Genomic DNA, 24,084 nt, shown 5'->3' with positions numbered 1-24,084 from the left:
CTGCCAAGATTCCATAAACAGAATGTTAATAAGTTAAAATGTTTTTATTTGTGTTTCAACATTTAAACTCAGAAATTTGATTCATTTTCATTCTTTTAAATCAAAGCTGACATGAAAACAGAACATTTAACTGTACTTCCAAAATTCTTCTTGTATTTTTAGTTGATTTCATTTCAGCAGTTCTCATGCCAGAAATTTTAATTTGAAAACGATCTTTCAGATCCTGAGAAGCTTCATGTGTTTTTCTACATTCTTTTAGTCATTTTAAAAACCTAATTTCTTATGAGAAGCTTTTATTGTTGAGTTTATTTGTTTTAGTCTCTTTTAAACATGGTTTTGCTAAATGTTTAATATCTTTGTGATTTTAATATCTTAACTTTGAATGCTTGACTTTATAATTACTTAAAAAAAAATCTGTATGTACCGTTTTCTTCTGTGTTCTTCTTTCTATCTTTGCTCTTTATATAGTTTGAAACATTTTTTAATTGGAGTTTTCTTGTTTCCCTGTGAGACTTTTTTGCAGATGATGACTCACTTTGTCGTTTCATCCTCCATGGACCAATCAGAGTTTGTTTTTCTGCCTTTCATCTTGTATTTAAATCGTGGATTTATGTTTCAGTTTTGTCTCATTTTTGTTGCTGGACTAACAAAATCCTGCACAAATCATTTCATTTAAAACAGAAGTTCATGGGTTGTTGTTGTTTTTTTTTTTATTTTCTTTTTAAAAAAAATTTAAATTGTAAATATTTTTCTTTTCATCATGCATCAGTGTTTGTTGGATTACAATAAAGAAAAAGACTAAATGTGACCAAAAAGAAAACGAATATTGCCGCTTTAGTTTGGCTTTCTGTTTCTGTTCATCAAAGGAGAAAAAAAATGAAAAGTGTTTTTTTGCCTCTGAAGACAAAGAAGACGTTTGGACAGAGACAGCAGGAAGTGAAGGAGGACGAACGTTTCAGCGTTTCAGCTTCAGAACATGTTGGATTTCCACGGAGCTCCATTTGTGTTTTCTGCCAACAAAAACAAAAACACTTGGCTGAAACAATCGTTGATGTATTTCGTCCTTTCTCTCATATTTGTGCATCTTTCTGCATCTGAAAATAGATTTACTGATCTGTCCTCTTACTGGAGAAGTCTTGAGTTGATTTCTTCCTCTGATGGTTTCCAGGAACCTGCTGGTTTTTCAAGGAAACAAGTTTAAACTCATCAAAAATGATTCAAATCTGAATGACAATCTGTTTGGACTCACAGTGATCCTCCGTGATCATGAATTATTGGTTACGTAGGTGATCAGACTGCAATTAAAACACATATTTCTGTTCGTCCGATGATAAAGAAATAAATGTGTTCTGACGGTTTTCTAACGACGGTCGACACTTTTCAAAGGATCATTCTGTAATTATTTCATTATTTTTGAAGTCTTCAACAGGAAAGAACAAACCGACCTTCTTCCTTGATCCCGCGGCGTTCAGAGCGGCGATCTTACTCTCGATGTCGGACACCTACAATTCAAACGTGGTGGTTGTGCGATCTTTTAGTCGAAGACGGATCTTTCAGTGAAGACACATTCTCTTGTACTTTTGAGACAGTGAACAAGCCAATCAGAGCTCAGCACATGTTGCTGCTTCGCACAGGTGCATCTGGACCCACCTCGCTCTCGGCGCTCTGGACTCTGGCGGCGGTCAGCGCCACCACATCCTCCAGCTCCGACAGCTCCGAGTCCGTCGTCCCTCCGAAACGATTCTTGGCGCTCTGCTCGAGCCGGCGCAGTTTCGTCTCCAGTTCGTACGACTGCCCGGCAGCGATGTACACCTGGACACGTAACACAGCAAACACACCTGTGTAACCTGAGAGGGCGCTAACACGCCGCTACATCACTGATCACAACAGTAATAATGATAAGAGCAGGGCTGCGTATGGCTGCAAAACACAGACTGGTTCTCTGATGGCCAAATCCACCAATGACGACAAACTGCAAAAATGATTGTTTTTGATGGAAAACCTCGATGACACGACGAACGAAACAGTTTTTGTCTTATTTGTATCAGGTCAGTTTTCATTCTCGCGAATAAAGATTTTTTAAATTTGAACAGTTTGCGAAAGTTTCTCGAAATAATTGTGTGTGTGTGTGTGTGTGTGTGTGTGTGTGTGTGTGTGTGTGTGTGTGTGTGTGTCAGTCACACTGTTTCCTCGCAGTAACAAGAAAACTTTGTCAGAGTTACAAGATATCCGCTGAATAACTACGATGCGTATTTATTTTTTGAATCATCAAACGTTTTCTCATGTCGCTGAAATTCTCTCATCAGATAAATGATAATTACTGTATTATTTTCTCATGAATCATGAGGACATCCTTGTTTTCTCAGATTTCAGGGTCATCTTCTCATACTGATGCGAGAAGAATCTAAACTGGCACTTAAATATGGCTGTGAGCTGAAAATTGGATCTCTTAAAGGAAAAGAAGTGAACTTTTCAGGCCTTTTCTGAGCGAAAAACTCAAACTGGAACCAGTGCTGACCAGTTTGTTTTACAGATACCAAGCCCAATTTGAGACACAGCAGAAGGGGAGTTTCAAAGCCAGTCCGGACGTTTCCATCATGCTTCAGACGAGGCGGGGGGGTTGGGGTTAGTTTGGCGTTGGGACAAAAAGAGGTTAGGGTTAAAGGAGGAGTGCAGTTCACGTTTGAAGCTTACATTTTCCTCAAGTTCCCTGAAAGCATCATCTGCTTGCTTAACGTCAGTGCCTACTAAGTGGGATCTGTCGACCGGCTCTGAGAGGCCGTACTCGACCATTGCGTTTTCTGTGGCATTAATGGTTCTCAGGACCTCAGTGGTGAGGTCACAGAGGGCGGCCGCAGTTGATCTCTGAAAGCCATGTAAAGGGACAGATGTTAGCAGCTGGAAAACAACATCTGATCCTGCAGCAGCAGCAGCTACCAGCCTGCAGCCCATCGGTTCCATTTTATCGGTTCATTTCTGTTCGGGAGGGAGGACAGGTGAGCGAGCTCAGGACAGCAGCGGTACGGACCAATGACTGATCACCTGTGCCAGAGACTGTCTGAGGGCCAATCAGAGAACGGTCAGAGAAATCAGATTCAAACATCTAAATACTGGAGAAAAGGTGCAAACGCGTTAACATAACGTGCTGTTGGATTCATTGAGCGTGAGCGAGGTCTCACGCCTTAATAACCAAACAAAAAGACGACATTAGATCCATCACGCTCGGACGAGATGAAAACTTTTGAATTTGAGGACTTTGGCGGATTGGCAGCATTCAGGAAAAAACCAAAGGAGCCTTTCCTGCGGGTGATGTAAGAACTGGAAACAGGTGGTGCTGGGCGTTCATCATGATGCCTTTTTATTATCTTTGAGGTTTTTCTCTTGTTTAAATGCAGCGACGTTACGTGCATGAATCACCCACGTAAACTGAAGAGGAGTTTTGTCACTGAGGGCTGCAGGTGTGGATCCAGGCAGGTAGCTGCTGACCTTCACATCGACACAACCTGCTGGATGAGCAGCAAAGACTCTGAAGATGGTTAACTAACGCAGGAGGCGGCCGGTTAGTGGGGAGGACGTCATGCAGTCCATCGTTGACTGAATCCGATCCCAGAAAGAGACGAAGATCTCACCTTCAAAACATCTTTCATCCCTTTCAGGACGGAAAGTCACTGAAATGTCAATTTTTCCAAACAAATCCAAAGCATTGTGAACTTTTCTTTCTTATTAGATGTTGAATTCTGAGATCCTTTAATTTGATATTTTCTTGGAGTTAAAGTGATTCGGTGAACACAACATGCTTCCAGAAAAATCTCATTTTGGAGCAGAACTCTTCATCACGACAAAAGCCTGAATACAAACTGTCCTTTTAAATTCATACATATGTTTACATTTTTATCTGATCTACATTTGACTGATGGATTTTAGGTTTTCTTTGGGGATAAGCTGAGCCATGCCGGGGAAGCTCTCATCCTTCACTGAGTTCACCACAAACGGGACCTGGACGTTTCCAAAACCTCCTAAAAGCTAAACAGAGAGACCTGCATCATGCTCTGACTGAAGGGTGGAAAGATCTCGCCATACGACGACAATTGAACTGAGGAGGACATTTGATCCACCCCCCACAAAAATAAACATGAGAGCCGTAACCAACAAGACACTCGATCCGTCTCACAGAAACAAGATTAAGTCCATTTAGCATGAACAAGAAAACACATTATGTGGAGATGAGCTCCACGTGAAGAAACACTGAAGCAGTTTCAGAAACCTCCAGGTTCCCATTTGCTGGACTCAACCCTGATCTTGAACCCATAAACAAGTTGGGACAGATTATCTGTCCCAACCTCCGTCCTACCTTCTGAGCCTCGGTGGGCATCTCGTCGCTGGATGAACTCAGTTCTTTGTCCCTCAGAGAGTCCAGGGTGACCACTGGCCCACCCCTGAGGCCAGCTGGACCTTTACCCACAGAGAAGGACTTCTTCCCGGCCTCGTCGTCCGACGACAGGCCCTTATCACTCAGGTTCCCCGCCAGCTCGCTCAGCTTCCTCCTCAGCTTCTCCTCCTCGTTTAGACCCGACGAAGTCGACGTCTGCATGATGAGAAGCATATTTACCTATGAATTATATCAAAGTAAATCAAGACATAAGCGTTGATACAGTTTTCTTCATCTTGACTCACCTCGTCAGCAGGTGTCATCTTCTCCTCCAGGCGACTCAACAGACTCTCAATGGCAAACATGCGTTTGTTCAGCTCGTTCATCTACGAAATCAGAGGAAGATGATCAGTTTGTATGATGATGAGGATGGTGATGGTGATGGTGGTGGTGATGAGGATGATGAAGATGATGAATCTCAGTTTGGGTTTGGACAACATTTCCAGTTATCGTAGAAGAAGAGTTCCAGTTTTCGTTTCGGCAGTTTTGGAAACACTGTGTTTGGTTGAATATGAGAACATTAATATTCGACAGCACAAACACAGACAGTGATTGGCTGCCTTTTCTTACGGGCGGGGCTTGTCCCAGGTTTTCTTGGGAGGAGGCTCTGCTGTTCCGGCGGCGGTGTGGGGGTTGTTGGTACATGGGAGTGTATCTTGGGTAATCGTCCTCATCAGAGGTGTCGACATACTGCTGTCGAGCCACTGAGGAGCTGATCTTAGACAGCGAGCGAGTCCGGACCATCCTGCTCTCTCCATAGTCATCTGACGACACACAGGTAAAGGCACACAGGTAAATACAGGCAGGTAGAAACATAGGTTAATACACACAGACAGACACACCACCTCACCGTTACTTCTCCTTTATCTCACCTTTACCTCACTTTCACCTCACCTTTACCTCACCTTCACCTCACCTTCACCTCACCTTCACCTCACCTTTACCTCACCTTCACCTCACCTGGTACTCACATATGTACCTTGTATGTGTACTGTGTGTACTGTGTGTACATGTACCAGGCCTCATGGCGTATCGGTCCAGACTCTTCCTGCGGTTCACTCGGTGGTTGTACATGTCATAGTCCAAATCGTTCCTGTAGCCTCGATCATCCTGCATCTGCTGTACAAAACATGTTTACACACACACACACACACACACACACACACACACACACACACACACACAGTTTAAATCCATGTTAAAGGTGTTCAGTCAGTGTTTGTTCAGGGTTAGGGTTAGGGTTACCCTAGGGTTACCCTAACCCTAACCCTGAAATGAATTTCTCTCTATGATTCAGGAAATAATGTCCAGGTAGAGACATGATGTCTTCACTTAGAGACCCTTTGTCCAGAGGAGTTTAGAGGACTGACAGAGATCTTCATGACATGGAGCAACAACAATCACCTGAAGATCTAACCAATAAACACTGAAGATCTAAACAATCAACACTCAAGATCTAAACGATCAACAATAAACTGAAGATCTAAACGATCAACAATGAACTGAAGATCTAAACAATCAACACTGAAGATCTAAATGATCAACAATCAACTGAAGATCTAAACAATCAACACTGCATATCTAAACAATCAACAATCAACACTGAAGATCTAAACGATCAACAATCAACTGAAGATCTAAACAATCAACACTGAAGATCTGAATGATCACTGAAGATCATCCCTGAGCCAAAGTGAACGTTTGAACTCCATCAAGATGTTCCAGAGGGATCGTGTTCAGGAGAATCGTAGCTCACAATGTTACTGTCATAAAATACTTTTTATTAAGCAGTATTGATACTACTATTGATTATTGCCCTGATTAACTGAATCTTACATACACTTTATGTTTATATACATTCTTGTACTTTAGTCATGTACCTCAGGTGTTGTCGTACCTGTAAAGACTGTCGTGTACCTCAGGTGTTGTCGTACCTGTACAGACTGTCGACGTGAATGAGGGAAATATTCCTCGGGGTCAAAGTCAAGGGGATGAACTGACAGCAGACGTTTATTCTTCCTCATCTGGATGAAGAGAAGAAATGAGGAGTGTGAGCGCTGCAGGTGTGACGTCTGATTCCGCATCAGAGCATCTTTTGTGTCACGTTACCACTTTGTAGCGCTGAGCGTCGGCCTCTCCGTGGTCGTCCTCAGCGCCGTTATACGCATCTGCAGGAACGAAGGAAACACGTCTGCGTTCAACGACCGCAAGGTTTATCCTCTTCGATTTGGTCCAGATACACAGAATCACATATGTTCATTTGAAATATTAATATCTGATCATACGTGTGAGAGTCTGTGTTCATACATGAAGCAGATATTCACAACAAAGTGACAAATCTGCATCTTCACTTTAAGGTCCATCTGTAGCTTTAACAAATAAAAGGTACGTTTAAGACAGCACACGAACATCACGTGTGCACATGATGTGTACAATCGTTTTCAAGCTTGGAGGGAAGATTTGCAGGAACAATTCAAAAACTTAAGATAAATATTTGATATTAAGCTCAAAGTCTCGTGTCTCTCCATGTTGTTCTGTAATGTCAAAAGAAACAAAGCATCTTTTTGTGATTTGTACGACAGATTAAACAGATTTCTGTGAAAAACAAAAGAGATTTAAGCTTTAGGATGAAGAATAAATATCAGATTTTGTCTTTAGATTCCTTCATTTCCTCAGTTTATTGTTGATTTTACATGTAGTATTTCTACAGTTTGTATGCTGATGTTCCAGCAGTGACTCACGGCTGCGGACGTCCGGCATACTCTGAGTGTCGTCATCACGACCACCTGAAGAAGAAACACAGCGAGGCTTGATGGCATGTAGCATTTAGCATCTGAGTTCAAAAGAACAAAAAAAAAAGATTTTCTACAGCTGAACAGTCAACAAGTTTCTTTCTTTGAGCCGTTTGTTTAAAGAACTCTTAACTGAACGATCATTACTTGATTTTCTTCCTCCAACGTGTTCTGTGAAGTCTGGTTGAACTAAATCAAATTAAGAGTGTTGAATGAGAGACAGGTGTCACAGGTCAGTGAAACACTCGTCTACAGGTGAGTCCTACAGGTAACAGTGATGTCAGAGCAGACTCACCATCTCCGTTAAGCCTCTTGTAGAGTGACCTCATCACCTTGGCGCTGCCGAAGCGTTTGAAGCGGTTTCTCACGTTGTCGTGGTACCAACCGACAGTACCGATCTTCACCACCCTGCAGATATACACAGAACAGACTTCAACTGGACTGCTCACCTGGACAGGTGCAGCACTGAAGTCAGATGAAGCAGACAGGTGTTCAGGTTTGGTCAATGCTGACATGTTAGCAAACACCACATTAACTGAATTTCAAAGCTATAATCTTAGGAGAAAGTGAAACACTACTTCAAATGAACGCTAGTAGCTTCCCTGCTAATAAACAGCAGTTAGCTAAGTTGCTTGTTAATGCTAAAAAATGAACATCCACAATAAAAAGCGATGGTCGGCTCCGTTTGTGCACATTTCACACCAATGACAACAGGTTGTCAGTAGACGAGCTCAGAGCTAACTAACAGTCTTCCTCACCACAGACGTCACGCTGGTGCGTCAGTCAGGTACCGTACCTGATGTGAGCGCCCACGCCCACCTGTGGGAGTCTCACCTGGTCATGCGGCAGTTGTCGCACACCCAGCCGTGCTCCTTCTTGTTGTAGCGGCTGCAGGACTTGCAGCTGTACATGTGGCAGTCCAGACACTGACGCTTACTGTTGACCAGGAACTTGAAGGGCTGCAGGCAGCAGATGCACAGCGAGTTGGACAGCTGGCTCTGAGAACCCAGCAGCTCTCGCTTCGAATCCTCCTTCTCGATTTTAGTCTTCAAATTACTGGAAAACGAGAGAAGAGAGACAGCGCGAAGCACCGCGGCGGCAGCTGTGAGGAGTCAAATATGATACTGAAGTTCATAAGAGGTCAGCTGACCAGACTGAGGAGGCCAAACTAACTGAGCAAAGGGGAACATTTATAATGGCTGATCAAGCCATTCCTGAATCAACAGACAAACTTCCAACTAAACTACAAATAAGACAAAACAGGACAACGTTACAGAGACACGGTACAGACACATTACTGAGACATGCTAAAGAGACATGCTTTACACTCGCAGTTTACACTGCTAACACAGGCTGCTAACAGCTAACTGCTAAAAGAAGCGGCTAACAGCTAACTCAGAAAGCCTTCAGCGGAGACAGTTGGACTAAATGTTAATGGTGTTGATGTGGTCGGAGTCTCAGTAAACAGACGCTGCAGCAGCTGAACGTCTTGTGCGATGAAGGAACAGTTTGTTCTCAGTGATTCATGTGACAGAATCATTAATCCTGAATGTCCACGTCCCCCTCCAGGGACCAGAACCACAGCTTGAAAACTGTGAGCTCATCCAACCACAGTGGATCTATAGTTACTGACCATCACGCACATTCACGCCACGCTGACATCATCACGCTGCCAGAGGGTCATTGGAAGGTCATGCTGCAAGTGCACCAAATCGGAGACATTTTTGGATGTGAGGACTAAATTTAAAGAGAAAAACCTTCAAGATCATTTGACGACTCCGCCCACTGACTGAAAGCTTGATTGACGGCTTTGTCTAGAAAAGCCCATAAAAAGTAATAAATGTCTGCAGAGACTGAAGAGACGTCTTTGTCCAGCTGACAGTCACAAACCGCCTGAAAAACTGCAAATCCACATATTTAAGAAATGAGTGAAACGGCTTTCTCAGCTCTGAGTTGATTTCATTCAACGGAGAAATGAATTCAGGAAGAAGAAGAAGAAGAGGAAGAAGAAGAAGAACAGGTGGAAGAGGAAGAACAGGAGGAAGAAGAAGAAGAACAACAGACATCAGGGTGTCAGGTCAGGCAGTCTTTGGCTCGGAGCCTTGCTCAGGGGCACCTCGGCAGGGAACCTGGAACCCTCCAGACTCTGTCCTGACTGTTCTGCTGTGGACGTTGAGAGAGTTCATCTTTGGACCGGCTGTTAGCAAACAATGACGCAGCGCAGACAGTAGCTGGTTTGTTGCAGTGGCTTCTGGGTAAATTCAGCACTGGGTGGGTTTGATTTTTCCACCCTCAGGAATCAAACTTTCACGATCAGGTCAGGTATTTGGCTTTCATTGATTTACTGGCTTGCAGTCTGAGGTGACTGTGGGAAATCATTTGGTGTGAATTCGATTTCTGTCTAAATGTGATTTTCACCGTTTTAATCAGATCATCAGAGCAGCGTCCGGCGACACAGATGAACGATTCAGTCACACAAGCGTCTCTTTGTTCCTCCATCATGGAAGGATTGATTATCAGCGATCGGTGATTAGAGCACATGCCAGTTCTCTCACAGCAGAACTTGTCTGGATTGGCCGAAAGACAAAGTTTACGAGCCTGTTTCCTGTCTGTCTGCCTGTCTGAGGGTGTGCGCCCCCGGGGCTGATGGGACTTGGAGTCTTTGGTGGGGAACACAGAGCGTCTTTGTGAGCTTCCTGTTTTCTCCCGCAGACTCTCGTCCGTGTGACCGAGTCGTGATCGACTGAAAGAACAACAACATCTTTTTCCATCACATTCCTCTGAGACTCACATGAGCGTCGATCGAAACGCTGCGAGCAACAAACAGACGTTTGGTTCATGACGGGCAAACGGAGAAGGACAAACCTGGACAGGTGAGCTGAGGGACGTCCTTGAAGCAGGAAACTGATGAATTCACTGTGACTGAAAGAGAAACTTTTCCACTTTGGCTTTTTGTTTCTGCTTCTGTCATCAGAGAATGTGGACAAACAGGACCATAAAAAACTCTCTGCATGATTTGGATCTAACATAGAGCCAAGTCTTCACAGGGGGTTCATCAATTGTTGGTTTCAGCCCAAAGAGCAGACTAGTAATGGACTACAGTTTTTCAGGTGCTAAAAGGCACCAGAAAATGTTTTTCTAATGTCGGCTTGTTAAAAGATATACTGAGCAACATACCCCACAAAATACAACTAATATACTGTACCAAAAGAAACAACGGACAGACGGATGGACACATGTATGGGTGGACGGACAGACAGACGGATGGACAGACAGACGGATGGGTGGACGGACAGATGGATGGATGGATGGACGGACAGATGGACAGATGGATGGACGGATGGACGCACACATGTATGGATGGATGGACAGACAGATGGATGAATAGATGGACAGACAGATGGATGAATAGATGGACAGACAGATGGATGAATAGATGGACAGACAGATGGATGAATAGATGGACGGACAGATGGATGGAAGTCCAGTACGTACCCGAGTCGCTCCTCTTCTTTCTTCCGGAGGCTGAAGTCTCGCTGAATCACCTCCCAGATGTGTTTGGCTTCTTCGTCCGACAGACGAGACAAATCCAGTTTTCGCTCCATGATGCTGAAATTATGAAAAATACTAAAGCTGAATTTATTGGTTTATCGTCAAAGGACCAGCGTTCACCAGGACTTGTGGGGTTCCTCAGGGGTCTGTTGTTGGTCCTTTATATTCTTAATTTATATGCTAATGTTGGGGATGTTCGTCAGTGCCTTAAACGTTACACGAATAGTAATATGCCAACGATTTACGGATACATTTAGAGAATAAAAGATTACATTTTTTAAAAAGCCTTGCGAAAAGGGTCATATTATGAAGTAAAAAAAACCTAGAAAATTTCAATAAAACTCCTGTAATGTTTTAAAGACAAAGTCGAAATATGATGAAAAACTTTGAGAAAAGTCACCACGTTAAACTGTTAAAGTTCAACGTAGTGAAGCAGATACGGAGCAACATGATGATGACTAAACTGAAGAACTGAAGAAGGACCAACAGCCCCGACGAGTGATTCTTCTGCTTTTGCTTTGGCTCAATTTTACCAAAACTGGAAGCTAAAAGAGGTAAAATCTCCATGTTCCTCAGTTTGGGAACGTCTGTTTTTGGGTCTTTTCAGGTAGAAACGTAATTATTTCTTCACTGTGACGCTTGAAAGGTTGTTAAATGTGATGAAACAGAAACATCAGTCTCATTAAACTTAATTTAAACTGATATTTGACTCTAAAAACACTGAATTTAGACTGAAAGACATTTTGAAATTTTGCAGAATATGAACGTTGCTGTGGCATCAAACTGTTTTTAAGTTACATTTTCACGCCACACCCAGAAAAACGTTACACAACTGGTCATTTTTGATGATTTCAGTCTGCAAACAAAGAGGTTTAGACTTTATGTTGAACTTCAAAACAAAGCAGCTGATTCAAGCCTTCAAAATAAAACATGAAGACCTTTTGTCTGAATTCAACATTCAGATATCAAACAGCAGCAGAAACAGCCCGTTTGGATGAACATCGTGTCTTCTTTGGAATATCTGGATGAAGTTAATGAAGGTTCAGCTGATTGATCGACTGAATTTTTGAGCAAAGTTTTGCAGTTTTAAGATGAAATTTGACATTTTTCAGATCAAACTATTGAACAGAAACTTGAAATAATTTCAGCTGTGACTGAATGAAACCAGTTTCCAGTAAAGTTTGAATGAAACGGAACAAAAGTTCATCTGATTTCATGAATGTGATGAAAGAGGAAGAGACTCACCGTGTGTTCAGGAGGCTGAAAGTGACGATGAACGTCTGACTGAGTTTAAAGTGGGAGAATCAGCTGATCACATGATGAACGTCCTCATGACAACAGCAGCAACGACACACTGATGCACAAAACACAACACACACCAACACACACTGACACTCAGTCTTTAAAACACAGAGAGGACGAAACACATTTGACAATAAAATCACACAATTTAAGAAGAAGAAGAAGAAGAATTTCCTTTATTCGTCACATTTTTTACACACAACATGCAGTTGAGGAGGAAACTGTACACGCCATGCATATGTGAAATTCCATCCCGCTTTCTGACCTGTCAGTCCTTCCTCCACGGCAGACCAGGAGCGGTGGGCTGCCAGTGGACCAGCGCCCGGGGACCAGTTCCTTTTCGTCAGCATTGGTCAGGTGGTGATCTTCCCTAACCCTTCTTTTTATGGAGGACACCCCGGGTGAACACGGGGAGAACATGCAAACGCCACACAGAAAGGCCCCTTTTTCCTCAAGCAGCAGCACCAAAGGCATGGTGGAGGACACGCCCAGCGCCCACAGCGAGATTCGAACCGGAGACCTTCTAGCTGTAGTGTTACCACCGAGCCAGCGTGCCACGGAAGATAAAGTGCATGAAAAGTCAGAATCTAAGAAGAAAAAGTGACATATTTTAAACGTGTGGAGGACAGAGTCACACAACAACACACAGAAACACACAGAGACTCACAGAGACTCAGTCAGTACGACGCTGCAGGAAAACGGTGAAAATGTGAAATATTTTGTGGGAAACATGGAGAGAAGGTTGAATTTTAGAGGAAGTTTCTGAACATTGAGCAGAGATTTTGCAGGAAAACCAGCGTTTGTTGGTGTGTTTCCTCTCAACGTTCACAGTTTGTCGTGTCTTCAGTGTGAAATCTGGACTCTGTGCTGTTTCCATTCATCTCAGTCACTTTGATTCCTCCTCTTCATCAGTGGGATGATGCTGCCCCCTGCTGGACTAGAAGAACTGGACAATCTGCACAGTTTCATGAAGGCGTCGGCAACTCCAAACCTGACAGGACAAAACACCTTCACTGAACTAAAGAGAGCAGCTTCATCTCAGTCTGCGCTTTGGCTGTTTGTCACACTGTGGCCAAAAGTATGTGGACGGCCGAACTTTCACTCAGTGTGTGATTAACGTGACTGTGACACCGTGTTCATGACTGTGCTGCACATCAGCCTCCAGTCTTCTGCGCTCAGCCTTTGCAGCAGATATTGAAGCTGCTGTTTGATCCCGATCAGACACCAGAGCATCACTGAGGTCCAACGCTGATGTCGGCCATCAGGTCTGGCTCACAGTCGGCGCTCCGGTTAATCCCAAAGGTGTCGGATGTGGTTCCAGTCACGGCTCTGAAGACCCGCTGAGTTCTTCTACACCAAAGTGGAAAAACCGTTTCTTTATGGACGACAGCATCAGAAACGTGTCTCGTATCTTTCAGCTGAGTCCGGTCAGCAGTCCTGACCTGAAGAAAGACCATAAAACACTCACAGCAACATTCAGCTTTGACTGCAACAAGATCCACAAGTGAAATCAACACACAGCTGAAGGTTCAAGTCAACAGTTTCCACACTTTAATGATCACAGCGTCCATCTTTAAAGGACAGGAAGTGGAAGAAGTTTACAAAGTAAATGAGGAATCTTTTCAATCGTTTCAACAAATTCATTGATCAATTTATTCCAATAACCTGAAAGACTGATGTGACTGAGATCCTGCACAGACTCAACTGATCTGTTCAGCAGTGTTTCTCTAACAGGAGGAGACTGTCCCTCCTACAGAGGACACAGAGACACTGAGGAACCAAACCTGGAACTGGACCAGGGACTGAACCAGAACCCAAAGCCAGGATAAAGAGGTTCAGTGAATGTGGTGTTGAAGGTGTGGAGGTGGATCAGTGAGTCAGAGGACACTCTGTAGAAGGACAGAGTGCCAGCAGGACAGTCCACATACACTCCTACTCTGTGAGAGACAGAGGAGAAGAAAGAGGAAGAAGAGGAGGAGGAGATGGATGTTTCTCTGTTATTGTGACGGACAGAGTAATGACCACCATCAGAGCAGTAAAGTCTCCAGGACTGATCATTCCGTCCAAACACACACTCTTCACTGTCTCCTTTCCTTTTGATTCTTCTGTAACTCACTGATACATAAACTTCTCCTCTCCACTCGACCTCCCAGTAACAGCGACCAGTCAGACCAGTTCCACACAGCAGCTGAGGCCACCAGTCAAACCTGTCTGGATGATCAGGATATGACTGATCCTCCTCCACATGTGTCATCTTCCTGTTGTTGTCAGACAGTTTGATGTTTCTGTTCACTGTGTTTGTGTCCAGTTTGAGTTCACAGGAATCTGATGGAGAGAAGAAGAAGAAAACAGCTGCAGTTATTGATCGATCAGCTGTTGATTGATGGACAGTTTGATGATGACATCAGAGATGTGAATGAGTGATGTCACAGTTTGAAGATGGCTGAATGTGCTCTGCTTTGTTGTCATCAGTCAAATGAAAGACACACTTACACTTCCTCAGACCTGGTCTCAACCATCGGACTCCAGCAGGCTCCACCCTGAAAGGAGGAGGGGGGTCAGAGCAGCACCTCCTCTTTCAGCATGCAAACATGGACGTTACATCACTCTCACACAAACAAACACAACATGTTGATGCGGCCTGCTTCTCCCTCTTCAGCTCTGCTCAGACACTGACAGCGACACTGATTCTCTCATCATTAAATCTGCCTTCATCAGCTCATTTCCTCATTTCAATCTGTTGCTGACTTCTATTCTGAGCTGCTTCACTCATTGATCGCTCTCTTGCTCTCCCACCTGTGATGATCAATAATCAGTCTGACTTTGTCTTCACTCAACAAACCAGCAGAGCTTTAATCATTGATTGTTGGACACGCTTGTCCTCGTCATGTCCCACATGTGACCGTGCTTCATGTCTTCATTACAAGTGTGAAAACTGTCAATGAATTCAACATCTGAGACGAGTCATCATGACTCTGTTGGGTGGAAATCTTTTCATGTCAAACTTCCTGAAGTTCACCAGAACAAGAAGAGCCACTTGATGTCTGCACATGGAAATATTTACAAGCCATGTTTGCTGTGAAGACCATGTTCAGTCCAATTGTTGTCCACTGATGAAGGAACAGTCCAACATTTTGAGAAAAACACTTGAATGTTCAAAAAGAACTGCTTGGACTTATTGGAAGCTTGTTTTTATGTCTCTGAGGACAAAAAGGACATTTGTCACACCGACAGACAGTTTTTTGACCATGCAGAGATCAGTCCAAACTGCATCAATGATGACCAACAGGTCATCATCATGTTTGTTCCTGGAGATGTTCTCCTTGAGACCTCCAACACAAATATGTCCTTTTCATGTTCAACCAGTGTTTATGTTGTGATCAAAGGACAAAGGTTTCCTACATGTCTGACTGTTCATGTCTCACTCACGTCCACCATCAAGCAAAAAGACAGACAACATGTTTCCAGCTCTTCCTCCTCTTTCACACTGACTGACTGTGGCTGCAGAAGCCTCTTCATACCTCAGAGTGTCCAGTCTGCAGTGAGGATCCTCCAGTCCAGCAGACAGCAGCTTCACTCCTGAGTCTCCTGGATGATTGTAGCTCAGGTCCAGCTCTCTCAGATGGGAGGGGTTGGATCTCAGAGCTGAGGCCAGAGAAGCACAACCTTCTACTGTGATCAGACAGCCTGACAGCCTGAAAACACACACAACAACACACGGAAGATCATCTGAGGGTCCTGCTGTGTCTGTCCAATCGCTGCTCTCACAATGCAGAGATCTGATAGGCTGAGCAGCATCAGGTGGGAGGAGTTACAACACATTTATTATGTTCTCAACAGTTTCTGTGTTTCAGGTTGTAGCAGAACCGGCCTTTAACTGACCCCTTCTTTCCCTCCTTTTCTGGTGATACTCAAGGGAAATGGAGGTGTAAACCCGCCAACTGATTGAATTATAGACCATCTGGTTTACCTATAATGCAATCTGATTTCGAAGAGAGACAGGAAGTCTGGCTCAGTAAACTACTTTACTAACACACTGAAGAAAGAGAGCCAAAAGGTCAACGCCTATCTCTAAACCAGGATGTCCCACTCTATGCTAATTACTCCCCCAATAGCCTGAGGACTCCATACAACAAGGCTGCCTGAAGAGACAAATGGCAGGCCTCAGAGGAATCCACGAACATCAGCAAATGCTGATGGTCGTAAACCGGACATCCCTTGAAGCAACTAGTGACTCATGTTTGTGTGCTTTTTCTCAATACCCCAGGATAACCAGATTTTATGTTAAACTTAACTTTTCATGTTTTCAACCTACAGGACTCGTTGTACGCATAATATTGATGTTTTCCCAATATCTCTGACCTGAAGTATGACCAAGTTGTGATTTTAACGGTTTTATAAAAGTTTGTCTGAATTGTCACCACAAAACCATACTGCCATCCAGAGTTTCCTAACCATCAGATTGAATATGCTTGACTTGGCACATTTATCGATAAGTAACCGTAATCGTGATAATCATTTTTGGCAAATATAGTCTGCCTTCTTTATTCCTGTATCTTTATTCGTGTATTAGTTATACATTGAATCATTATACATGTTGAGATGAAACTGTACCATGATTACCATTTAATGTTGTCATCCAACCATAGAAAGTGTCTAATACATGCTGTGAACAATGTTGAAATGCCATTGAAATTTTGTCATTGAAATTATATGTGATTGACCACAGTGAGAAGCAGATGAGCCCCTCGTATGATTCATTGATTAGTGCAGCTCCATGAGGCGATCGCGCGTCACAGACCGTCTCACGTGATTCGATGGCCTGCCTTTCGACACACCCCGGAGCGACCTTTAAAAACTGCGTGTAGTGCGCGTTACTCAGGTTGATTTTTGGTTTTTGTTAGTTGGTTTTAGTTCTGTTCCTTTGTTTCTTTCCACGTCTAGTTACTCTCAGCTGAGTTCTTTTCTTTACTTTTGTCTTAAGTTTTGCACAGTCGTTTTGCTCCTTAAGTTTTCGTCTTCGAGCTACTCCAAGCCATTCCGAGTAGCGTAAATTATCTTCAGAAGATGTATTCCTATAATTTGCCGTAAGCTTCAAAGTTAACTTTCTCGTTAGCCAAACGTTTTGTTTTTTTACATCAGTAAATTTAGGCAAGTAATACTAATTTTGTAGCCTTCTTCGACCGGCCATCGAAGAGACTCTTAATTTTGTTACTATCAGTCTAAAATAGTCCGTCACGGACTCAACCGAACCAAACCCTGCAGCCAGCTGTTGATCCTTGGTCCAGTTCACAACCATCCGGAGCAGTCCCTCATCTGTAACCGACACCGCAGAACCAGTTCCAGAGACGCCCCGTTCAGCACCAGCTCGTCATCTTGGGGCCTGGGCTTTCCACCAGAACGCCAAGCAGATCGAGCCACGGACGAACATCTGGAACGTCGTCGAGCCAGTTCGGAGCAGAGCACAACGGGACGCCAGCAACCAAGTAGACACGCTGAGCGGGTTTGAATAAGAGTTGGTCCGTGAGGTTAAGAGACGGTCAATTCGTCCAAATTCTCTCCTTTAATCGTTCATTCCCTTAACTCTGCGTTCGCGTCCCCGTTATTCCCTTTCGACTGCCTCTCACTATCGCCAATTTATTTACCATTGTGTTGCCATAAGTTTCTTGTGTGTTCTGTCATATCACCTCCCATCTTCTGTCTTATTATTCATGGTACATTATCCATTATCCACAATTCTGCTTAATAAATGATATTTTGATTTAAGTCCTGGTTAGACGGTGTCCTTTTGAACTGAATATCTACGATCCCTGTATCCAGAATTTACACTTCAGGTTATCAAATTGGTTTACTGTTAGTTCATTCGTTAGTATTTATCAGCGTTATAGCAGTTAATTTCTGCAGTCCTTCTTAGCTGAGGAAGGTGGTGCCCCGATATTTTATCAACGAATGCAACATCAAATTAAGGTAGTACACACTACAAGGTCAACTACTTTCACACTCGACACTTCACTTCCTGAGGTCCTCAGCGACACCTTTGTGCTAATTAATCATGACTGAATCAGGAATAAAGTGACGTCCACTAATCAAAGTCACATGACAACAAAACATAAACGAGAATTTCCATCTCAGCCAGACTTCACTAATAAAAGGTACATCGAGAGAAAACATCTGCCAATCAATGAATGTCTGTGTCAAATGTGTGGACTTCTGAGGTTAAAGAAAGACGTCAACACTTTGACAACAAACAGTAACTTGATCTGACAACAAACGCTGCCCTGCCGCATCAGTGATGTTTCCAGGCTCGGTGCGTGTGGACGGGCACCCGGCGGCAGGTGGTGCCATGGACTCTGGCCTGTCCGCTCTGTCCAGCCCAGAGACACTCCGTTAGCAAAGGGTGGAGCAGCACCAGGCCAGGTGGGAGGGATGATCACTGCCTGATCTGAGGATGGGTTGTGGTCAGGATTACCCACTCAGGCCGGGTAGTGACAGGGACTGTGACAGCCAAAGAGGTCGGTGTGTTTCATGGGGAAACTACAGCTCATAATCCACCGCATGAGCACCGCCGGCTGTTTGTTTTACAAAGAAACCGAGAGAAAAACACAACCAGAGGGCTGAACTAATCAATCATTTTGTCCCTGTTTGCTTCAGGTCATATTAACACTTTAAATCTGACACAGCAGATCTTCAACAAACTAAAAGAATGATGAAGGTACAGAATTTAGAGACCACTTTGGATTCTGGTTTTATGTTTGGTCCTGATTTACTGTCAGTTTCATGTGACACTGCTGGTACTGCAGCTAATAGAACAACTAATGAGTCTCTTGTTATTTATCATCGGCTCGTAGTTTTCTGTCAGCATGTCTCTCTTGTCTCATTTGCAGCGACAGTGTTGATGAACCAAACGTCTCTTTTTACAGGAATCTGCACGGAGGCTGATGAAGGAAACCTCAGTTCACAAAGAAAACTGCTTTGTCAAACTTACTTTGTAGTTCATCCTCCAGAGCTACATGTGATACAGCCTCTAAGCTTGTCAATACAAACAGTAACTTGATCTGACCTGAGAGTTTCCAGTGCACAGTGTGGACTCTCCAGTCCAGCAGACAGCAGCTTCACTCCTGAATCCTGCAGGTTGTTGTCACTCAGGTCCAGCTCTCTCAGACTGGAGGACTGGGATCTGAGGACTGAGGACAGAGCTTCACAGCTTCTCTCTGAGAGGTTACAGACACTCAGTCTGAAGAGACACAGGAAGGAAGCAAACAGTCAGTTAGATATCAGAGTATTTATTGATGAAGAAACTTCACTATCTCTGTACTTACAGAGCTTTGTTGGAGGCTTTGACCACTGGCAGCAGCTTCAGAAGAGCCTCCTCTGAAGCAGAGAATTTCTTCAGGTCAAACACGTCCAGATCTTTTTCTGATGACAGTAAGATGAAGACCAGAGCTGACCACTGAGCAGGAAACAGTTTATCTGTGGAGAGACTTCCTGAACTCAGAGACTGTTGGATTTGATCCACCAGAGAACAATCGTTCAGTTCATTCAGACAGTGGAACAGATTGATGCTTTTCTCTGCAGAGGGAGTCTTTACAATCTTCTTCTTGATGTACTTGACTGTTACCTGATTGGTTTCTGAGCCACTTCCTGTCTGTGTCAGCAGGCCTCGTAGGAGACTCTGATTGGTCTGCAGGGAAAGACCCAGGAGGAATCGGAGGAACAAGTCCAGGTGTCCATTTGGACTCTGTAAGGCCTTGTCCACTGCACTCTGGTAGAAGTGTGTCTCTGCAGATTCATGGTAGGTAGTTTGTTCTTCTGACAGCAGATTGACTCCAGACTTGATGAAGGTCAGATGGACATGAAGAGCAGCCAGAAACTCCTGAACACTCAGATGGACGAAGCAGAACACCCTGTCCTGGTACAGTCCTCTCTCCTCTATGAAGATCTGTGTGAACACTCCTGAGTACACTGAGGCTGCTCTGATATCGATGCCACACTCTGTCAGGTCTGATTGGTAGAAGATCAGGTTTCCTTTCTGCAGCTGCTCAAAGGCCAGTTTTCCCAGAGACTCAATCATCTTCCTGCTCTCTGGAGTCCACTGAGGATCTGACTCAGCTCCTCCATCATACTTGATGTTCTTCACTTTAGACTGAACCACCAGGAAGTGGATATACGTCTCAGTCAGGGTCTTGGGCAGCTGTCCTTCCTCTCTGGTCTTCATCACATCCTCCAGAACTCTAGCAGTGATCCAGCAGAAGACCGGGATGTGGCACATGATGTGGAGGCTTCGTGATGTCTTGATGTTGGAGATGATTCTGTTGGCCTGCTTCTTGTCTCTGAACCTCTTCCTGAAGTACTCCTCCTTCTGTTCATCAGTGAACCCTCTGACCTCTGTCACCATGTCAACACATGCAGGAGGGATCTGATTGGCTGCTGCAGGTCGTGTGGTTATCCAGAGGCGAGCAGAGGGAAGCAGTTTCCTCCTGATGAGGTTTGTCAGCAGCACATCCACTGAGGTGGACTTTGTGACATCAGTCAGGATCTTATTGTTGGTGAAGTCCAGAGGAAGTCGACTCTCATCCAGACCGTCAAGGATGAACAAAACCCTGAACTCTTCAAACCTGCAGATTCCTGCTTCTTTGGTTTCAGGAAAGAAGTGATGAACAAGTTCCACCAAGCTGAACCTTTTCTCTCTCAGCACATTCAGCTCTCTGAAAGTCAATGGAAACATGAACTGAATGTCCTGGTGGGCTTTGTCTTCAGCCCAGTCCAGAGTGAACTTCTGTGTTAAGACCGTCTTCCCAATGCCAGCCACTCCCTTTGTCATCACTGTTCTGATTGGTTCATCTCGTCCAGGTGAGGCTTTAAAGATGTCTTCTTGTCTGACTGTGGTTTCTGGTCCGTGTGGTTTCCTGGATGCTGTTTCAATCTGTCTGACCTCATGTTCATCATTGACCTGTCCAGTCCCTCCCTCTGTGATGTAGAGCTCTGTGTAGATCTGATTCAGGAGGGTCTGCTTTCCTGCTTTAGCGACCCCCTCAAACACACACTGGAACTTCTTCTTCAGGTTGCGTTTAAGTTTACGCTGACAAACACCAGCAGGACTTCCTGAATGAAGACACAACAAATAAATCAGTCAGTGATTGATAAAGTTCAGATGAGAATTTAATGTCCTTGTCTGAACATATTTTGTCCATCTGTTGGACATCAGTGAATGTTCACTGATCCAGCAGTTAAACCTTTAGAGAAATCCTCTTACTGCTCTGCAGACGCTCAGCCAGCTCCTCCTCCTTCATCCTCCTCAGGAAGTGCAGCGTGATCTTCAGAAATGCCTCTCTGCTGCTCCTCCTCTGCTCTGCATCCTCATCCTCATCCTCCCCCTGACTCTCTAAGCATTCTGGGTAATCTGAGCTCAGAACCGTCTTGATCTTCTTCAGCTCGTTCCTCACAAAAGAGACAATGTTCTCCTCCAGCAGCTGGAACAGAAGATGATATGAATGACACAAAGTGAAATCATGGAAGCAAACATCAGATCCATGTCGGACAGACTGAGAGTCCACTGGTCTAAAAAGTGCAGCGTGGACATTATTATGGACAGAACAGATGTGAAAGCAGCATGTACAGACCAGAAATATGGAGTCCAGGTGAGTCTGATGCTGCTGGGCAGACTGACCACTGGGAACCTCTGAGCTCTCCTGGTGGACTCTGTGGACGAATCATGAGGAATTAGCTCACATCATGTCCGTACACACAGAGACAAACACCTGCTGAAGGTCCTTTTCAGATGAAAGCTGGAACGTTCTTCTCTGGACGACATGAAGGAAACAGCTGCAGCTGTTGCTCACACAACTTGTTCTGGCTCTTTCTTTTATTCTTGGACAACCTGTCTTTCTTCTCGTCCACTTGTTGGACACAACACATCTTTGAGCTTTGTCTCCTCTCTGAGCTCCTGCAGCCTTTAGTTACCCATAACACCCTTCTCTGCATCAGATGTCTTCACAGAGGCACAACTCCAGCCTGATGTGAGGCGCCATGATGCCGCCGTCAGTGTTGTTCTTTACTTTGTGACTCCATCAGCAGCATCAGTCACAGACAGACTGTGTGTTTCCTCACACTCTCTGTGTTGCTTCACTCTGTGTTTCACAGCAGCTGATCTCAGTCCAGCTGTTATCACTGACATGTTTGTGTTTGTGTTGTCACATGACTGAAAAGCACAACATGTTGATTTGATGGAGGAACTCAGTGGAATCAGGGTTAGCCTTCGTTAGCATCTGTTAGCCTCGATCAAGTCACTGTTTCATACTCATGCAGTCATCAGTCAGAACGTGTGTGTGGAGGAAATGTTCAACTGGAGTCAAGAGCTGAAGACTGGTTATACTGGGCAGCTTCCACATGTGAGGATAGAAACCAATGAGAAGAAGAACGACGCTGAAAATAAAGGTCAAATTGTCCAACACAAGTTTAACACTGAGAACAACTTACTGTCTGTCAGAGACATGCTGCTGTTTAAAGTCAAAGAGGAAATCCTTTGACCGGTCACTCCTGAAGGACACACAGCTGGGTTCAGGTTCAGGTCCAGCAGAGGTTTGTCTACCATAGGTCCTGTCAGACACACAGGAAGACCACCATTATCCTCAGCTTTCAGTGTCCACATGTGGACATGTCAGTGCTGTTTAGGGACAGACTGGACAAATGTCCTTTAACACTCATCTAGCTCTAACCTTCATCATCATTCGAGGACAACATGAACATCAGAAGGACAACTGGTCAGACTGGATTTAATGAAGACAAACATCAGCAGAGGACAACATGAGGAGGACATATGGACATTTCAGGTTAAATTGTCCAACACGAGTTTAACACTGAGAACAACTTACTGTCTGTCAGAGACATGTTGCTGTTTAAAGTTAATGATGACTCCCTTTGACCGGTCACTCCTGAAGGACACACAGCTGGGTCCAGGTCCAGGTCCAGGTCCGGGTCCAGGTCCAGGTCCAGGTCCAGGTCCAGGTCCAGGTCCAGGTCCAGGTCCAGGTCCAGGTCCAGGTCCAGCAGAGTCTGGTGGGTCCTGCTGCTCTGGCCTTCAACACAACACACACAGAGCTTTGAGTGTGAATAATGATGGTGGACAGATTGGAGTGCTCTGACATGGAGACGAGTCCTGGACAGTCAGAGACCCTCGTCTCACCTCTGAGCTTCGGTCTGGACGTCATCGTCCCCACACGGACTGGTTTTAGAGGGACGGACTCCCTCCTCTCTGTCCTCACACCGATTCATGCTGCTGAACTCACGTCAGCTCACACACACTTTGATCTGGAGAGGAAACACAAATCATTCATGTGCACATCAGCTGAAATCATCCACTGACCCACTGAAGGACTGAGACGGACTGATGTGGTCTGACAGTGTCTCCATCCACAGAGTCCCTGCAGAAAACCACTCGATGCAGCTGATTATTTCACAGCAACACCTGGAATTAAACCTCCACTGTAATAACATTCAATCATTTCCCGTCATTGACCAGAAAACATCACCTCAGAGAGCGTTCTGCGGTCCGAACACTGATAATCTGGACGTTTTCGGGCTCATCAATGACAGACTCAGACAGAGACAGGGCTCAGCTGCTGCTCGTCTCATGAATGAACTGAAATGAAGTGATGAGTTCATGTGACCTTCATCTACAAACACACACTTCAACTTCACCAACACAACAATGTACAAATACTACAAATACTACAGTCCAAGTAAAAGTCCATCCATCCATTATCTATACCGCCTATCCCTTTCGGGGTTGCGGGGGGCTGGAGCCTATCCCAGCTACAATGGGCAAGAGGCGGGGTACACCCTGAACTGGTCGCCAGCCGATTGCATGTAAGGACAAACAAACATTCACACTCACACCTACGGACAATTTACAGTCATCAATCAACCTAATGAGCATGTTTTTGGTCTGTGGGAGGAAGCCGGAGAGAAGCCACGCATGCACGGGAACAACATGCAAACTTCATACAGAAA

General features: G+C 44.5%; 2 protein-coding genes across 3 annotated transcripts; both read right to left on the bottom strand.

Moving 5' to 3' along the window:
- Positions 1-765: 765 nt before the first annotated feature.
- Positions 766-10,853, bottom strand: mlpha (melanophilin a). 2 transcript variants are annotated; one of them, XM_070957870.1, is made up of 14 exons: positions 10,717-10,853; positions 8,056-8,277; positions 7,517-7,629; positions 7,171-7,215; positions 6,539-6,597; positions 6,364-6,453; positions 5,446-5,548; positions 5,000-5,193; positions 4,675-4,755; positions 4,352-4,585; positions 1,651-1,812; positions 1,446-1,502; positions 1,127-1,175; positions 766-1,010 (listed from the first exon to the last, which is right to left on the bottom strand). In XM_070957870.1, the coding sequence occupies exons 1-14, from the start codon at positions 10,824-10,826 to the stop codon at positions 970-972; spliced, it is 1,560 nt and encodes a 519-aa protein (XP_070813971.1). In that variant the 5' UTR covers positions 10,827-10,853; the 3' UTR covers positions 766-969. The 2 variants fall into 2 exon arrangements, with proteins under 2 accessions (XP_070813971.1, XP_070813972.1); XM_070957871.1 differs by having other exon boundaries at positions 5,446-5,545.
- A 2,752-nt stretch (positions 10,854-13,605) lies between these two features.
- Positions 13,606-21,495, bottom strand: LOC139327942 (NLR family CARD domain-containing protein 3-like). The gene is made up of 6 exons (XM_070958010.1): positions 21,329-21,495; positions 19,395-21,177; positions 19,136-19,309; positions 15,597-15,770; positions 14,569-14,615; positions 13,606-14,400 (listed from the first exon to the last, which is right to left on the bottom strand). The coding sequence occupies exons 1-6, from the start codon at positions 21,363-21,365 to the stop codon at positions 13,826-13,828; spliced, it is 2,790 nt and encodes a 929-aa protein (XP_070814111.1). The 5' UTR covers positions 21,366-21,495; the 3' UTR covers positions 13,606-13,825.
- Positions 21,496-24,084: the final 2,589 nt, after the last annotated feature.

The sequence above is a fragment of the Chaetodon trifascialis genome, chromosome 24 (assembly GCF_039877785.1).
Source record: "Chaetodon trifascialis isolate fChaTrf1 chromosome 24, fChaTrf1.hap1, whole genome shotgun sequence".
Lineage (NCBI taxonomy): Eukaryota > Metazoa > Chordata > Actinopteri > Chaetodontiformes > Chaetodontidae > Chaetodon > Chaetodon trifascialis.
This window is presented reverse-complemented; position numbering and strand designations above follow the sequence as displayed.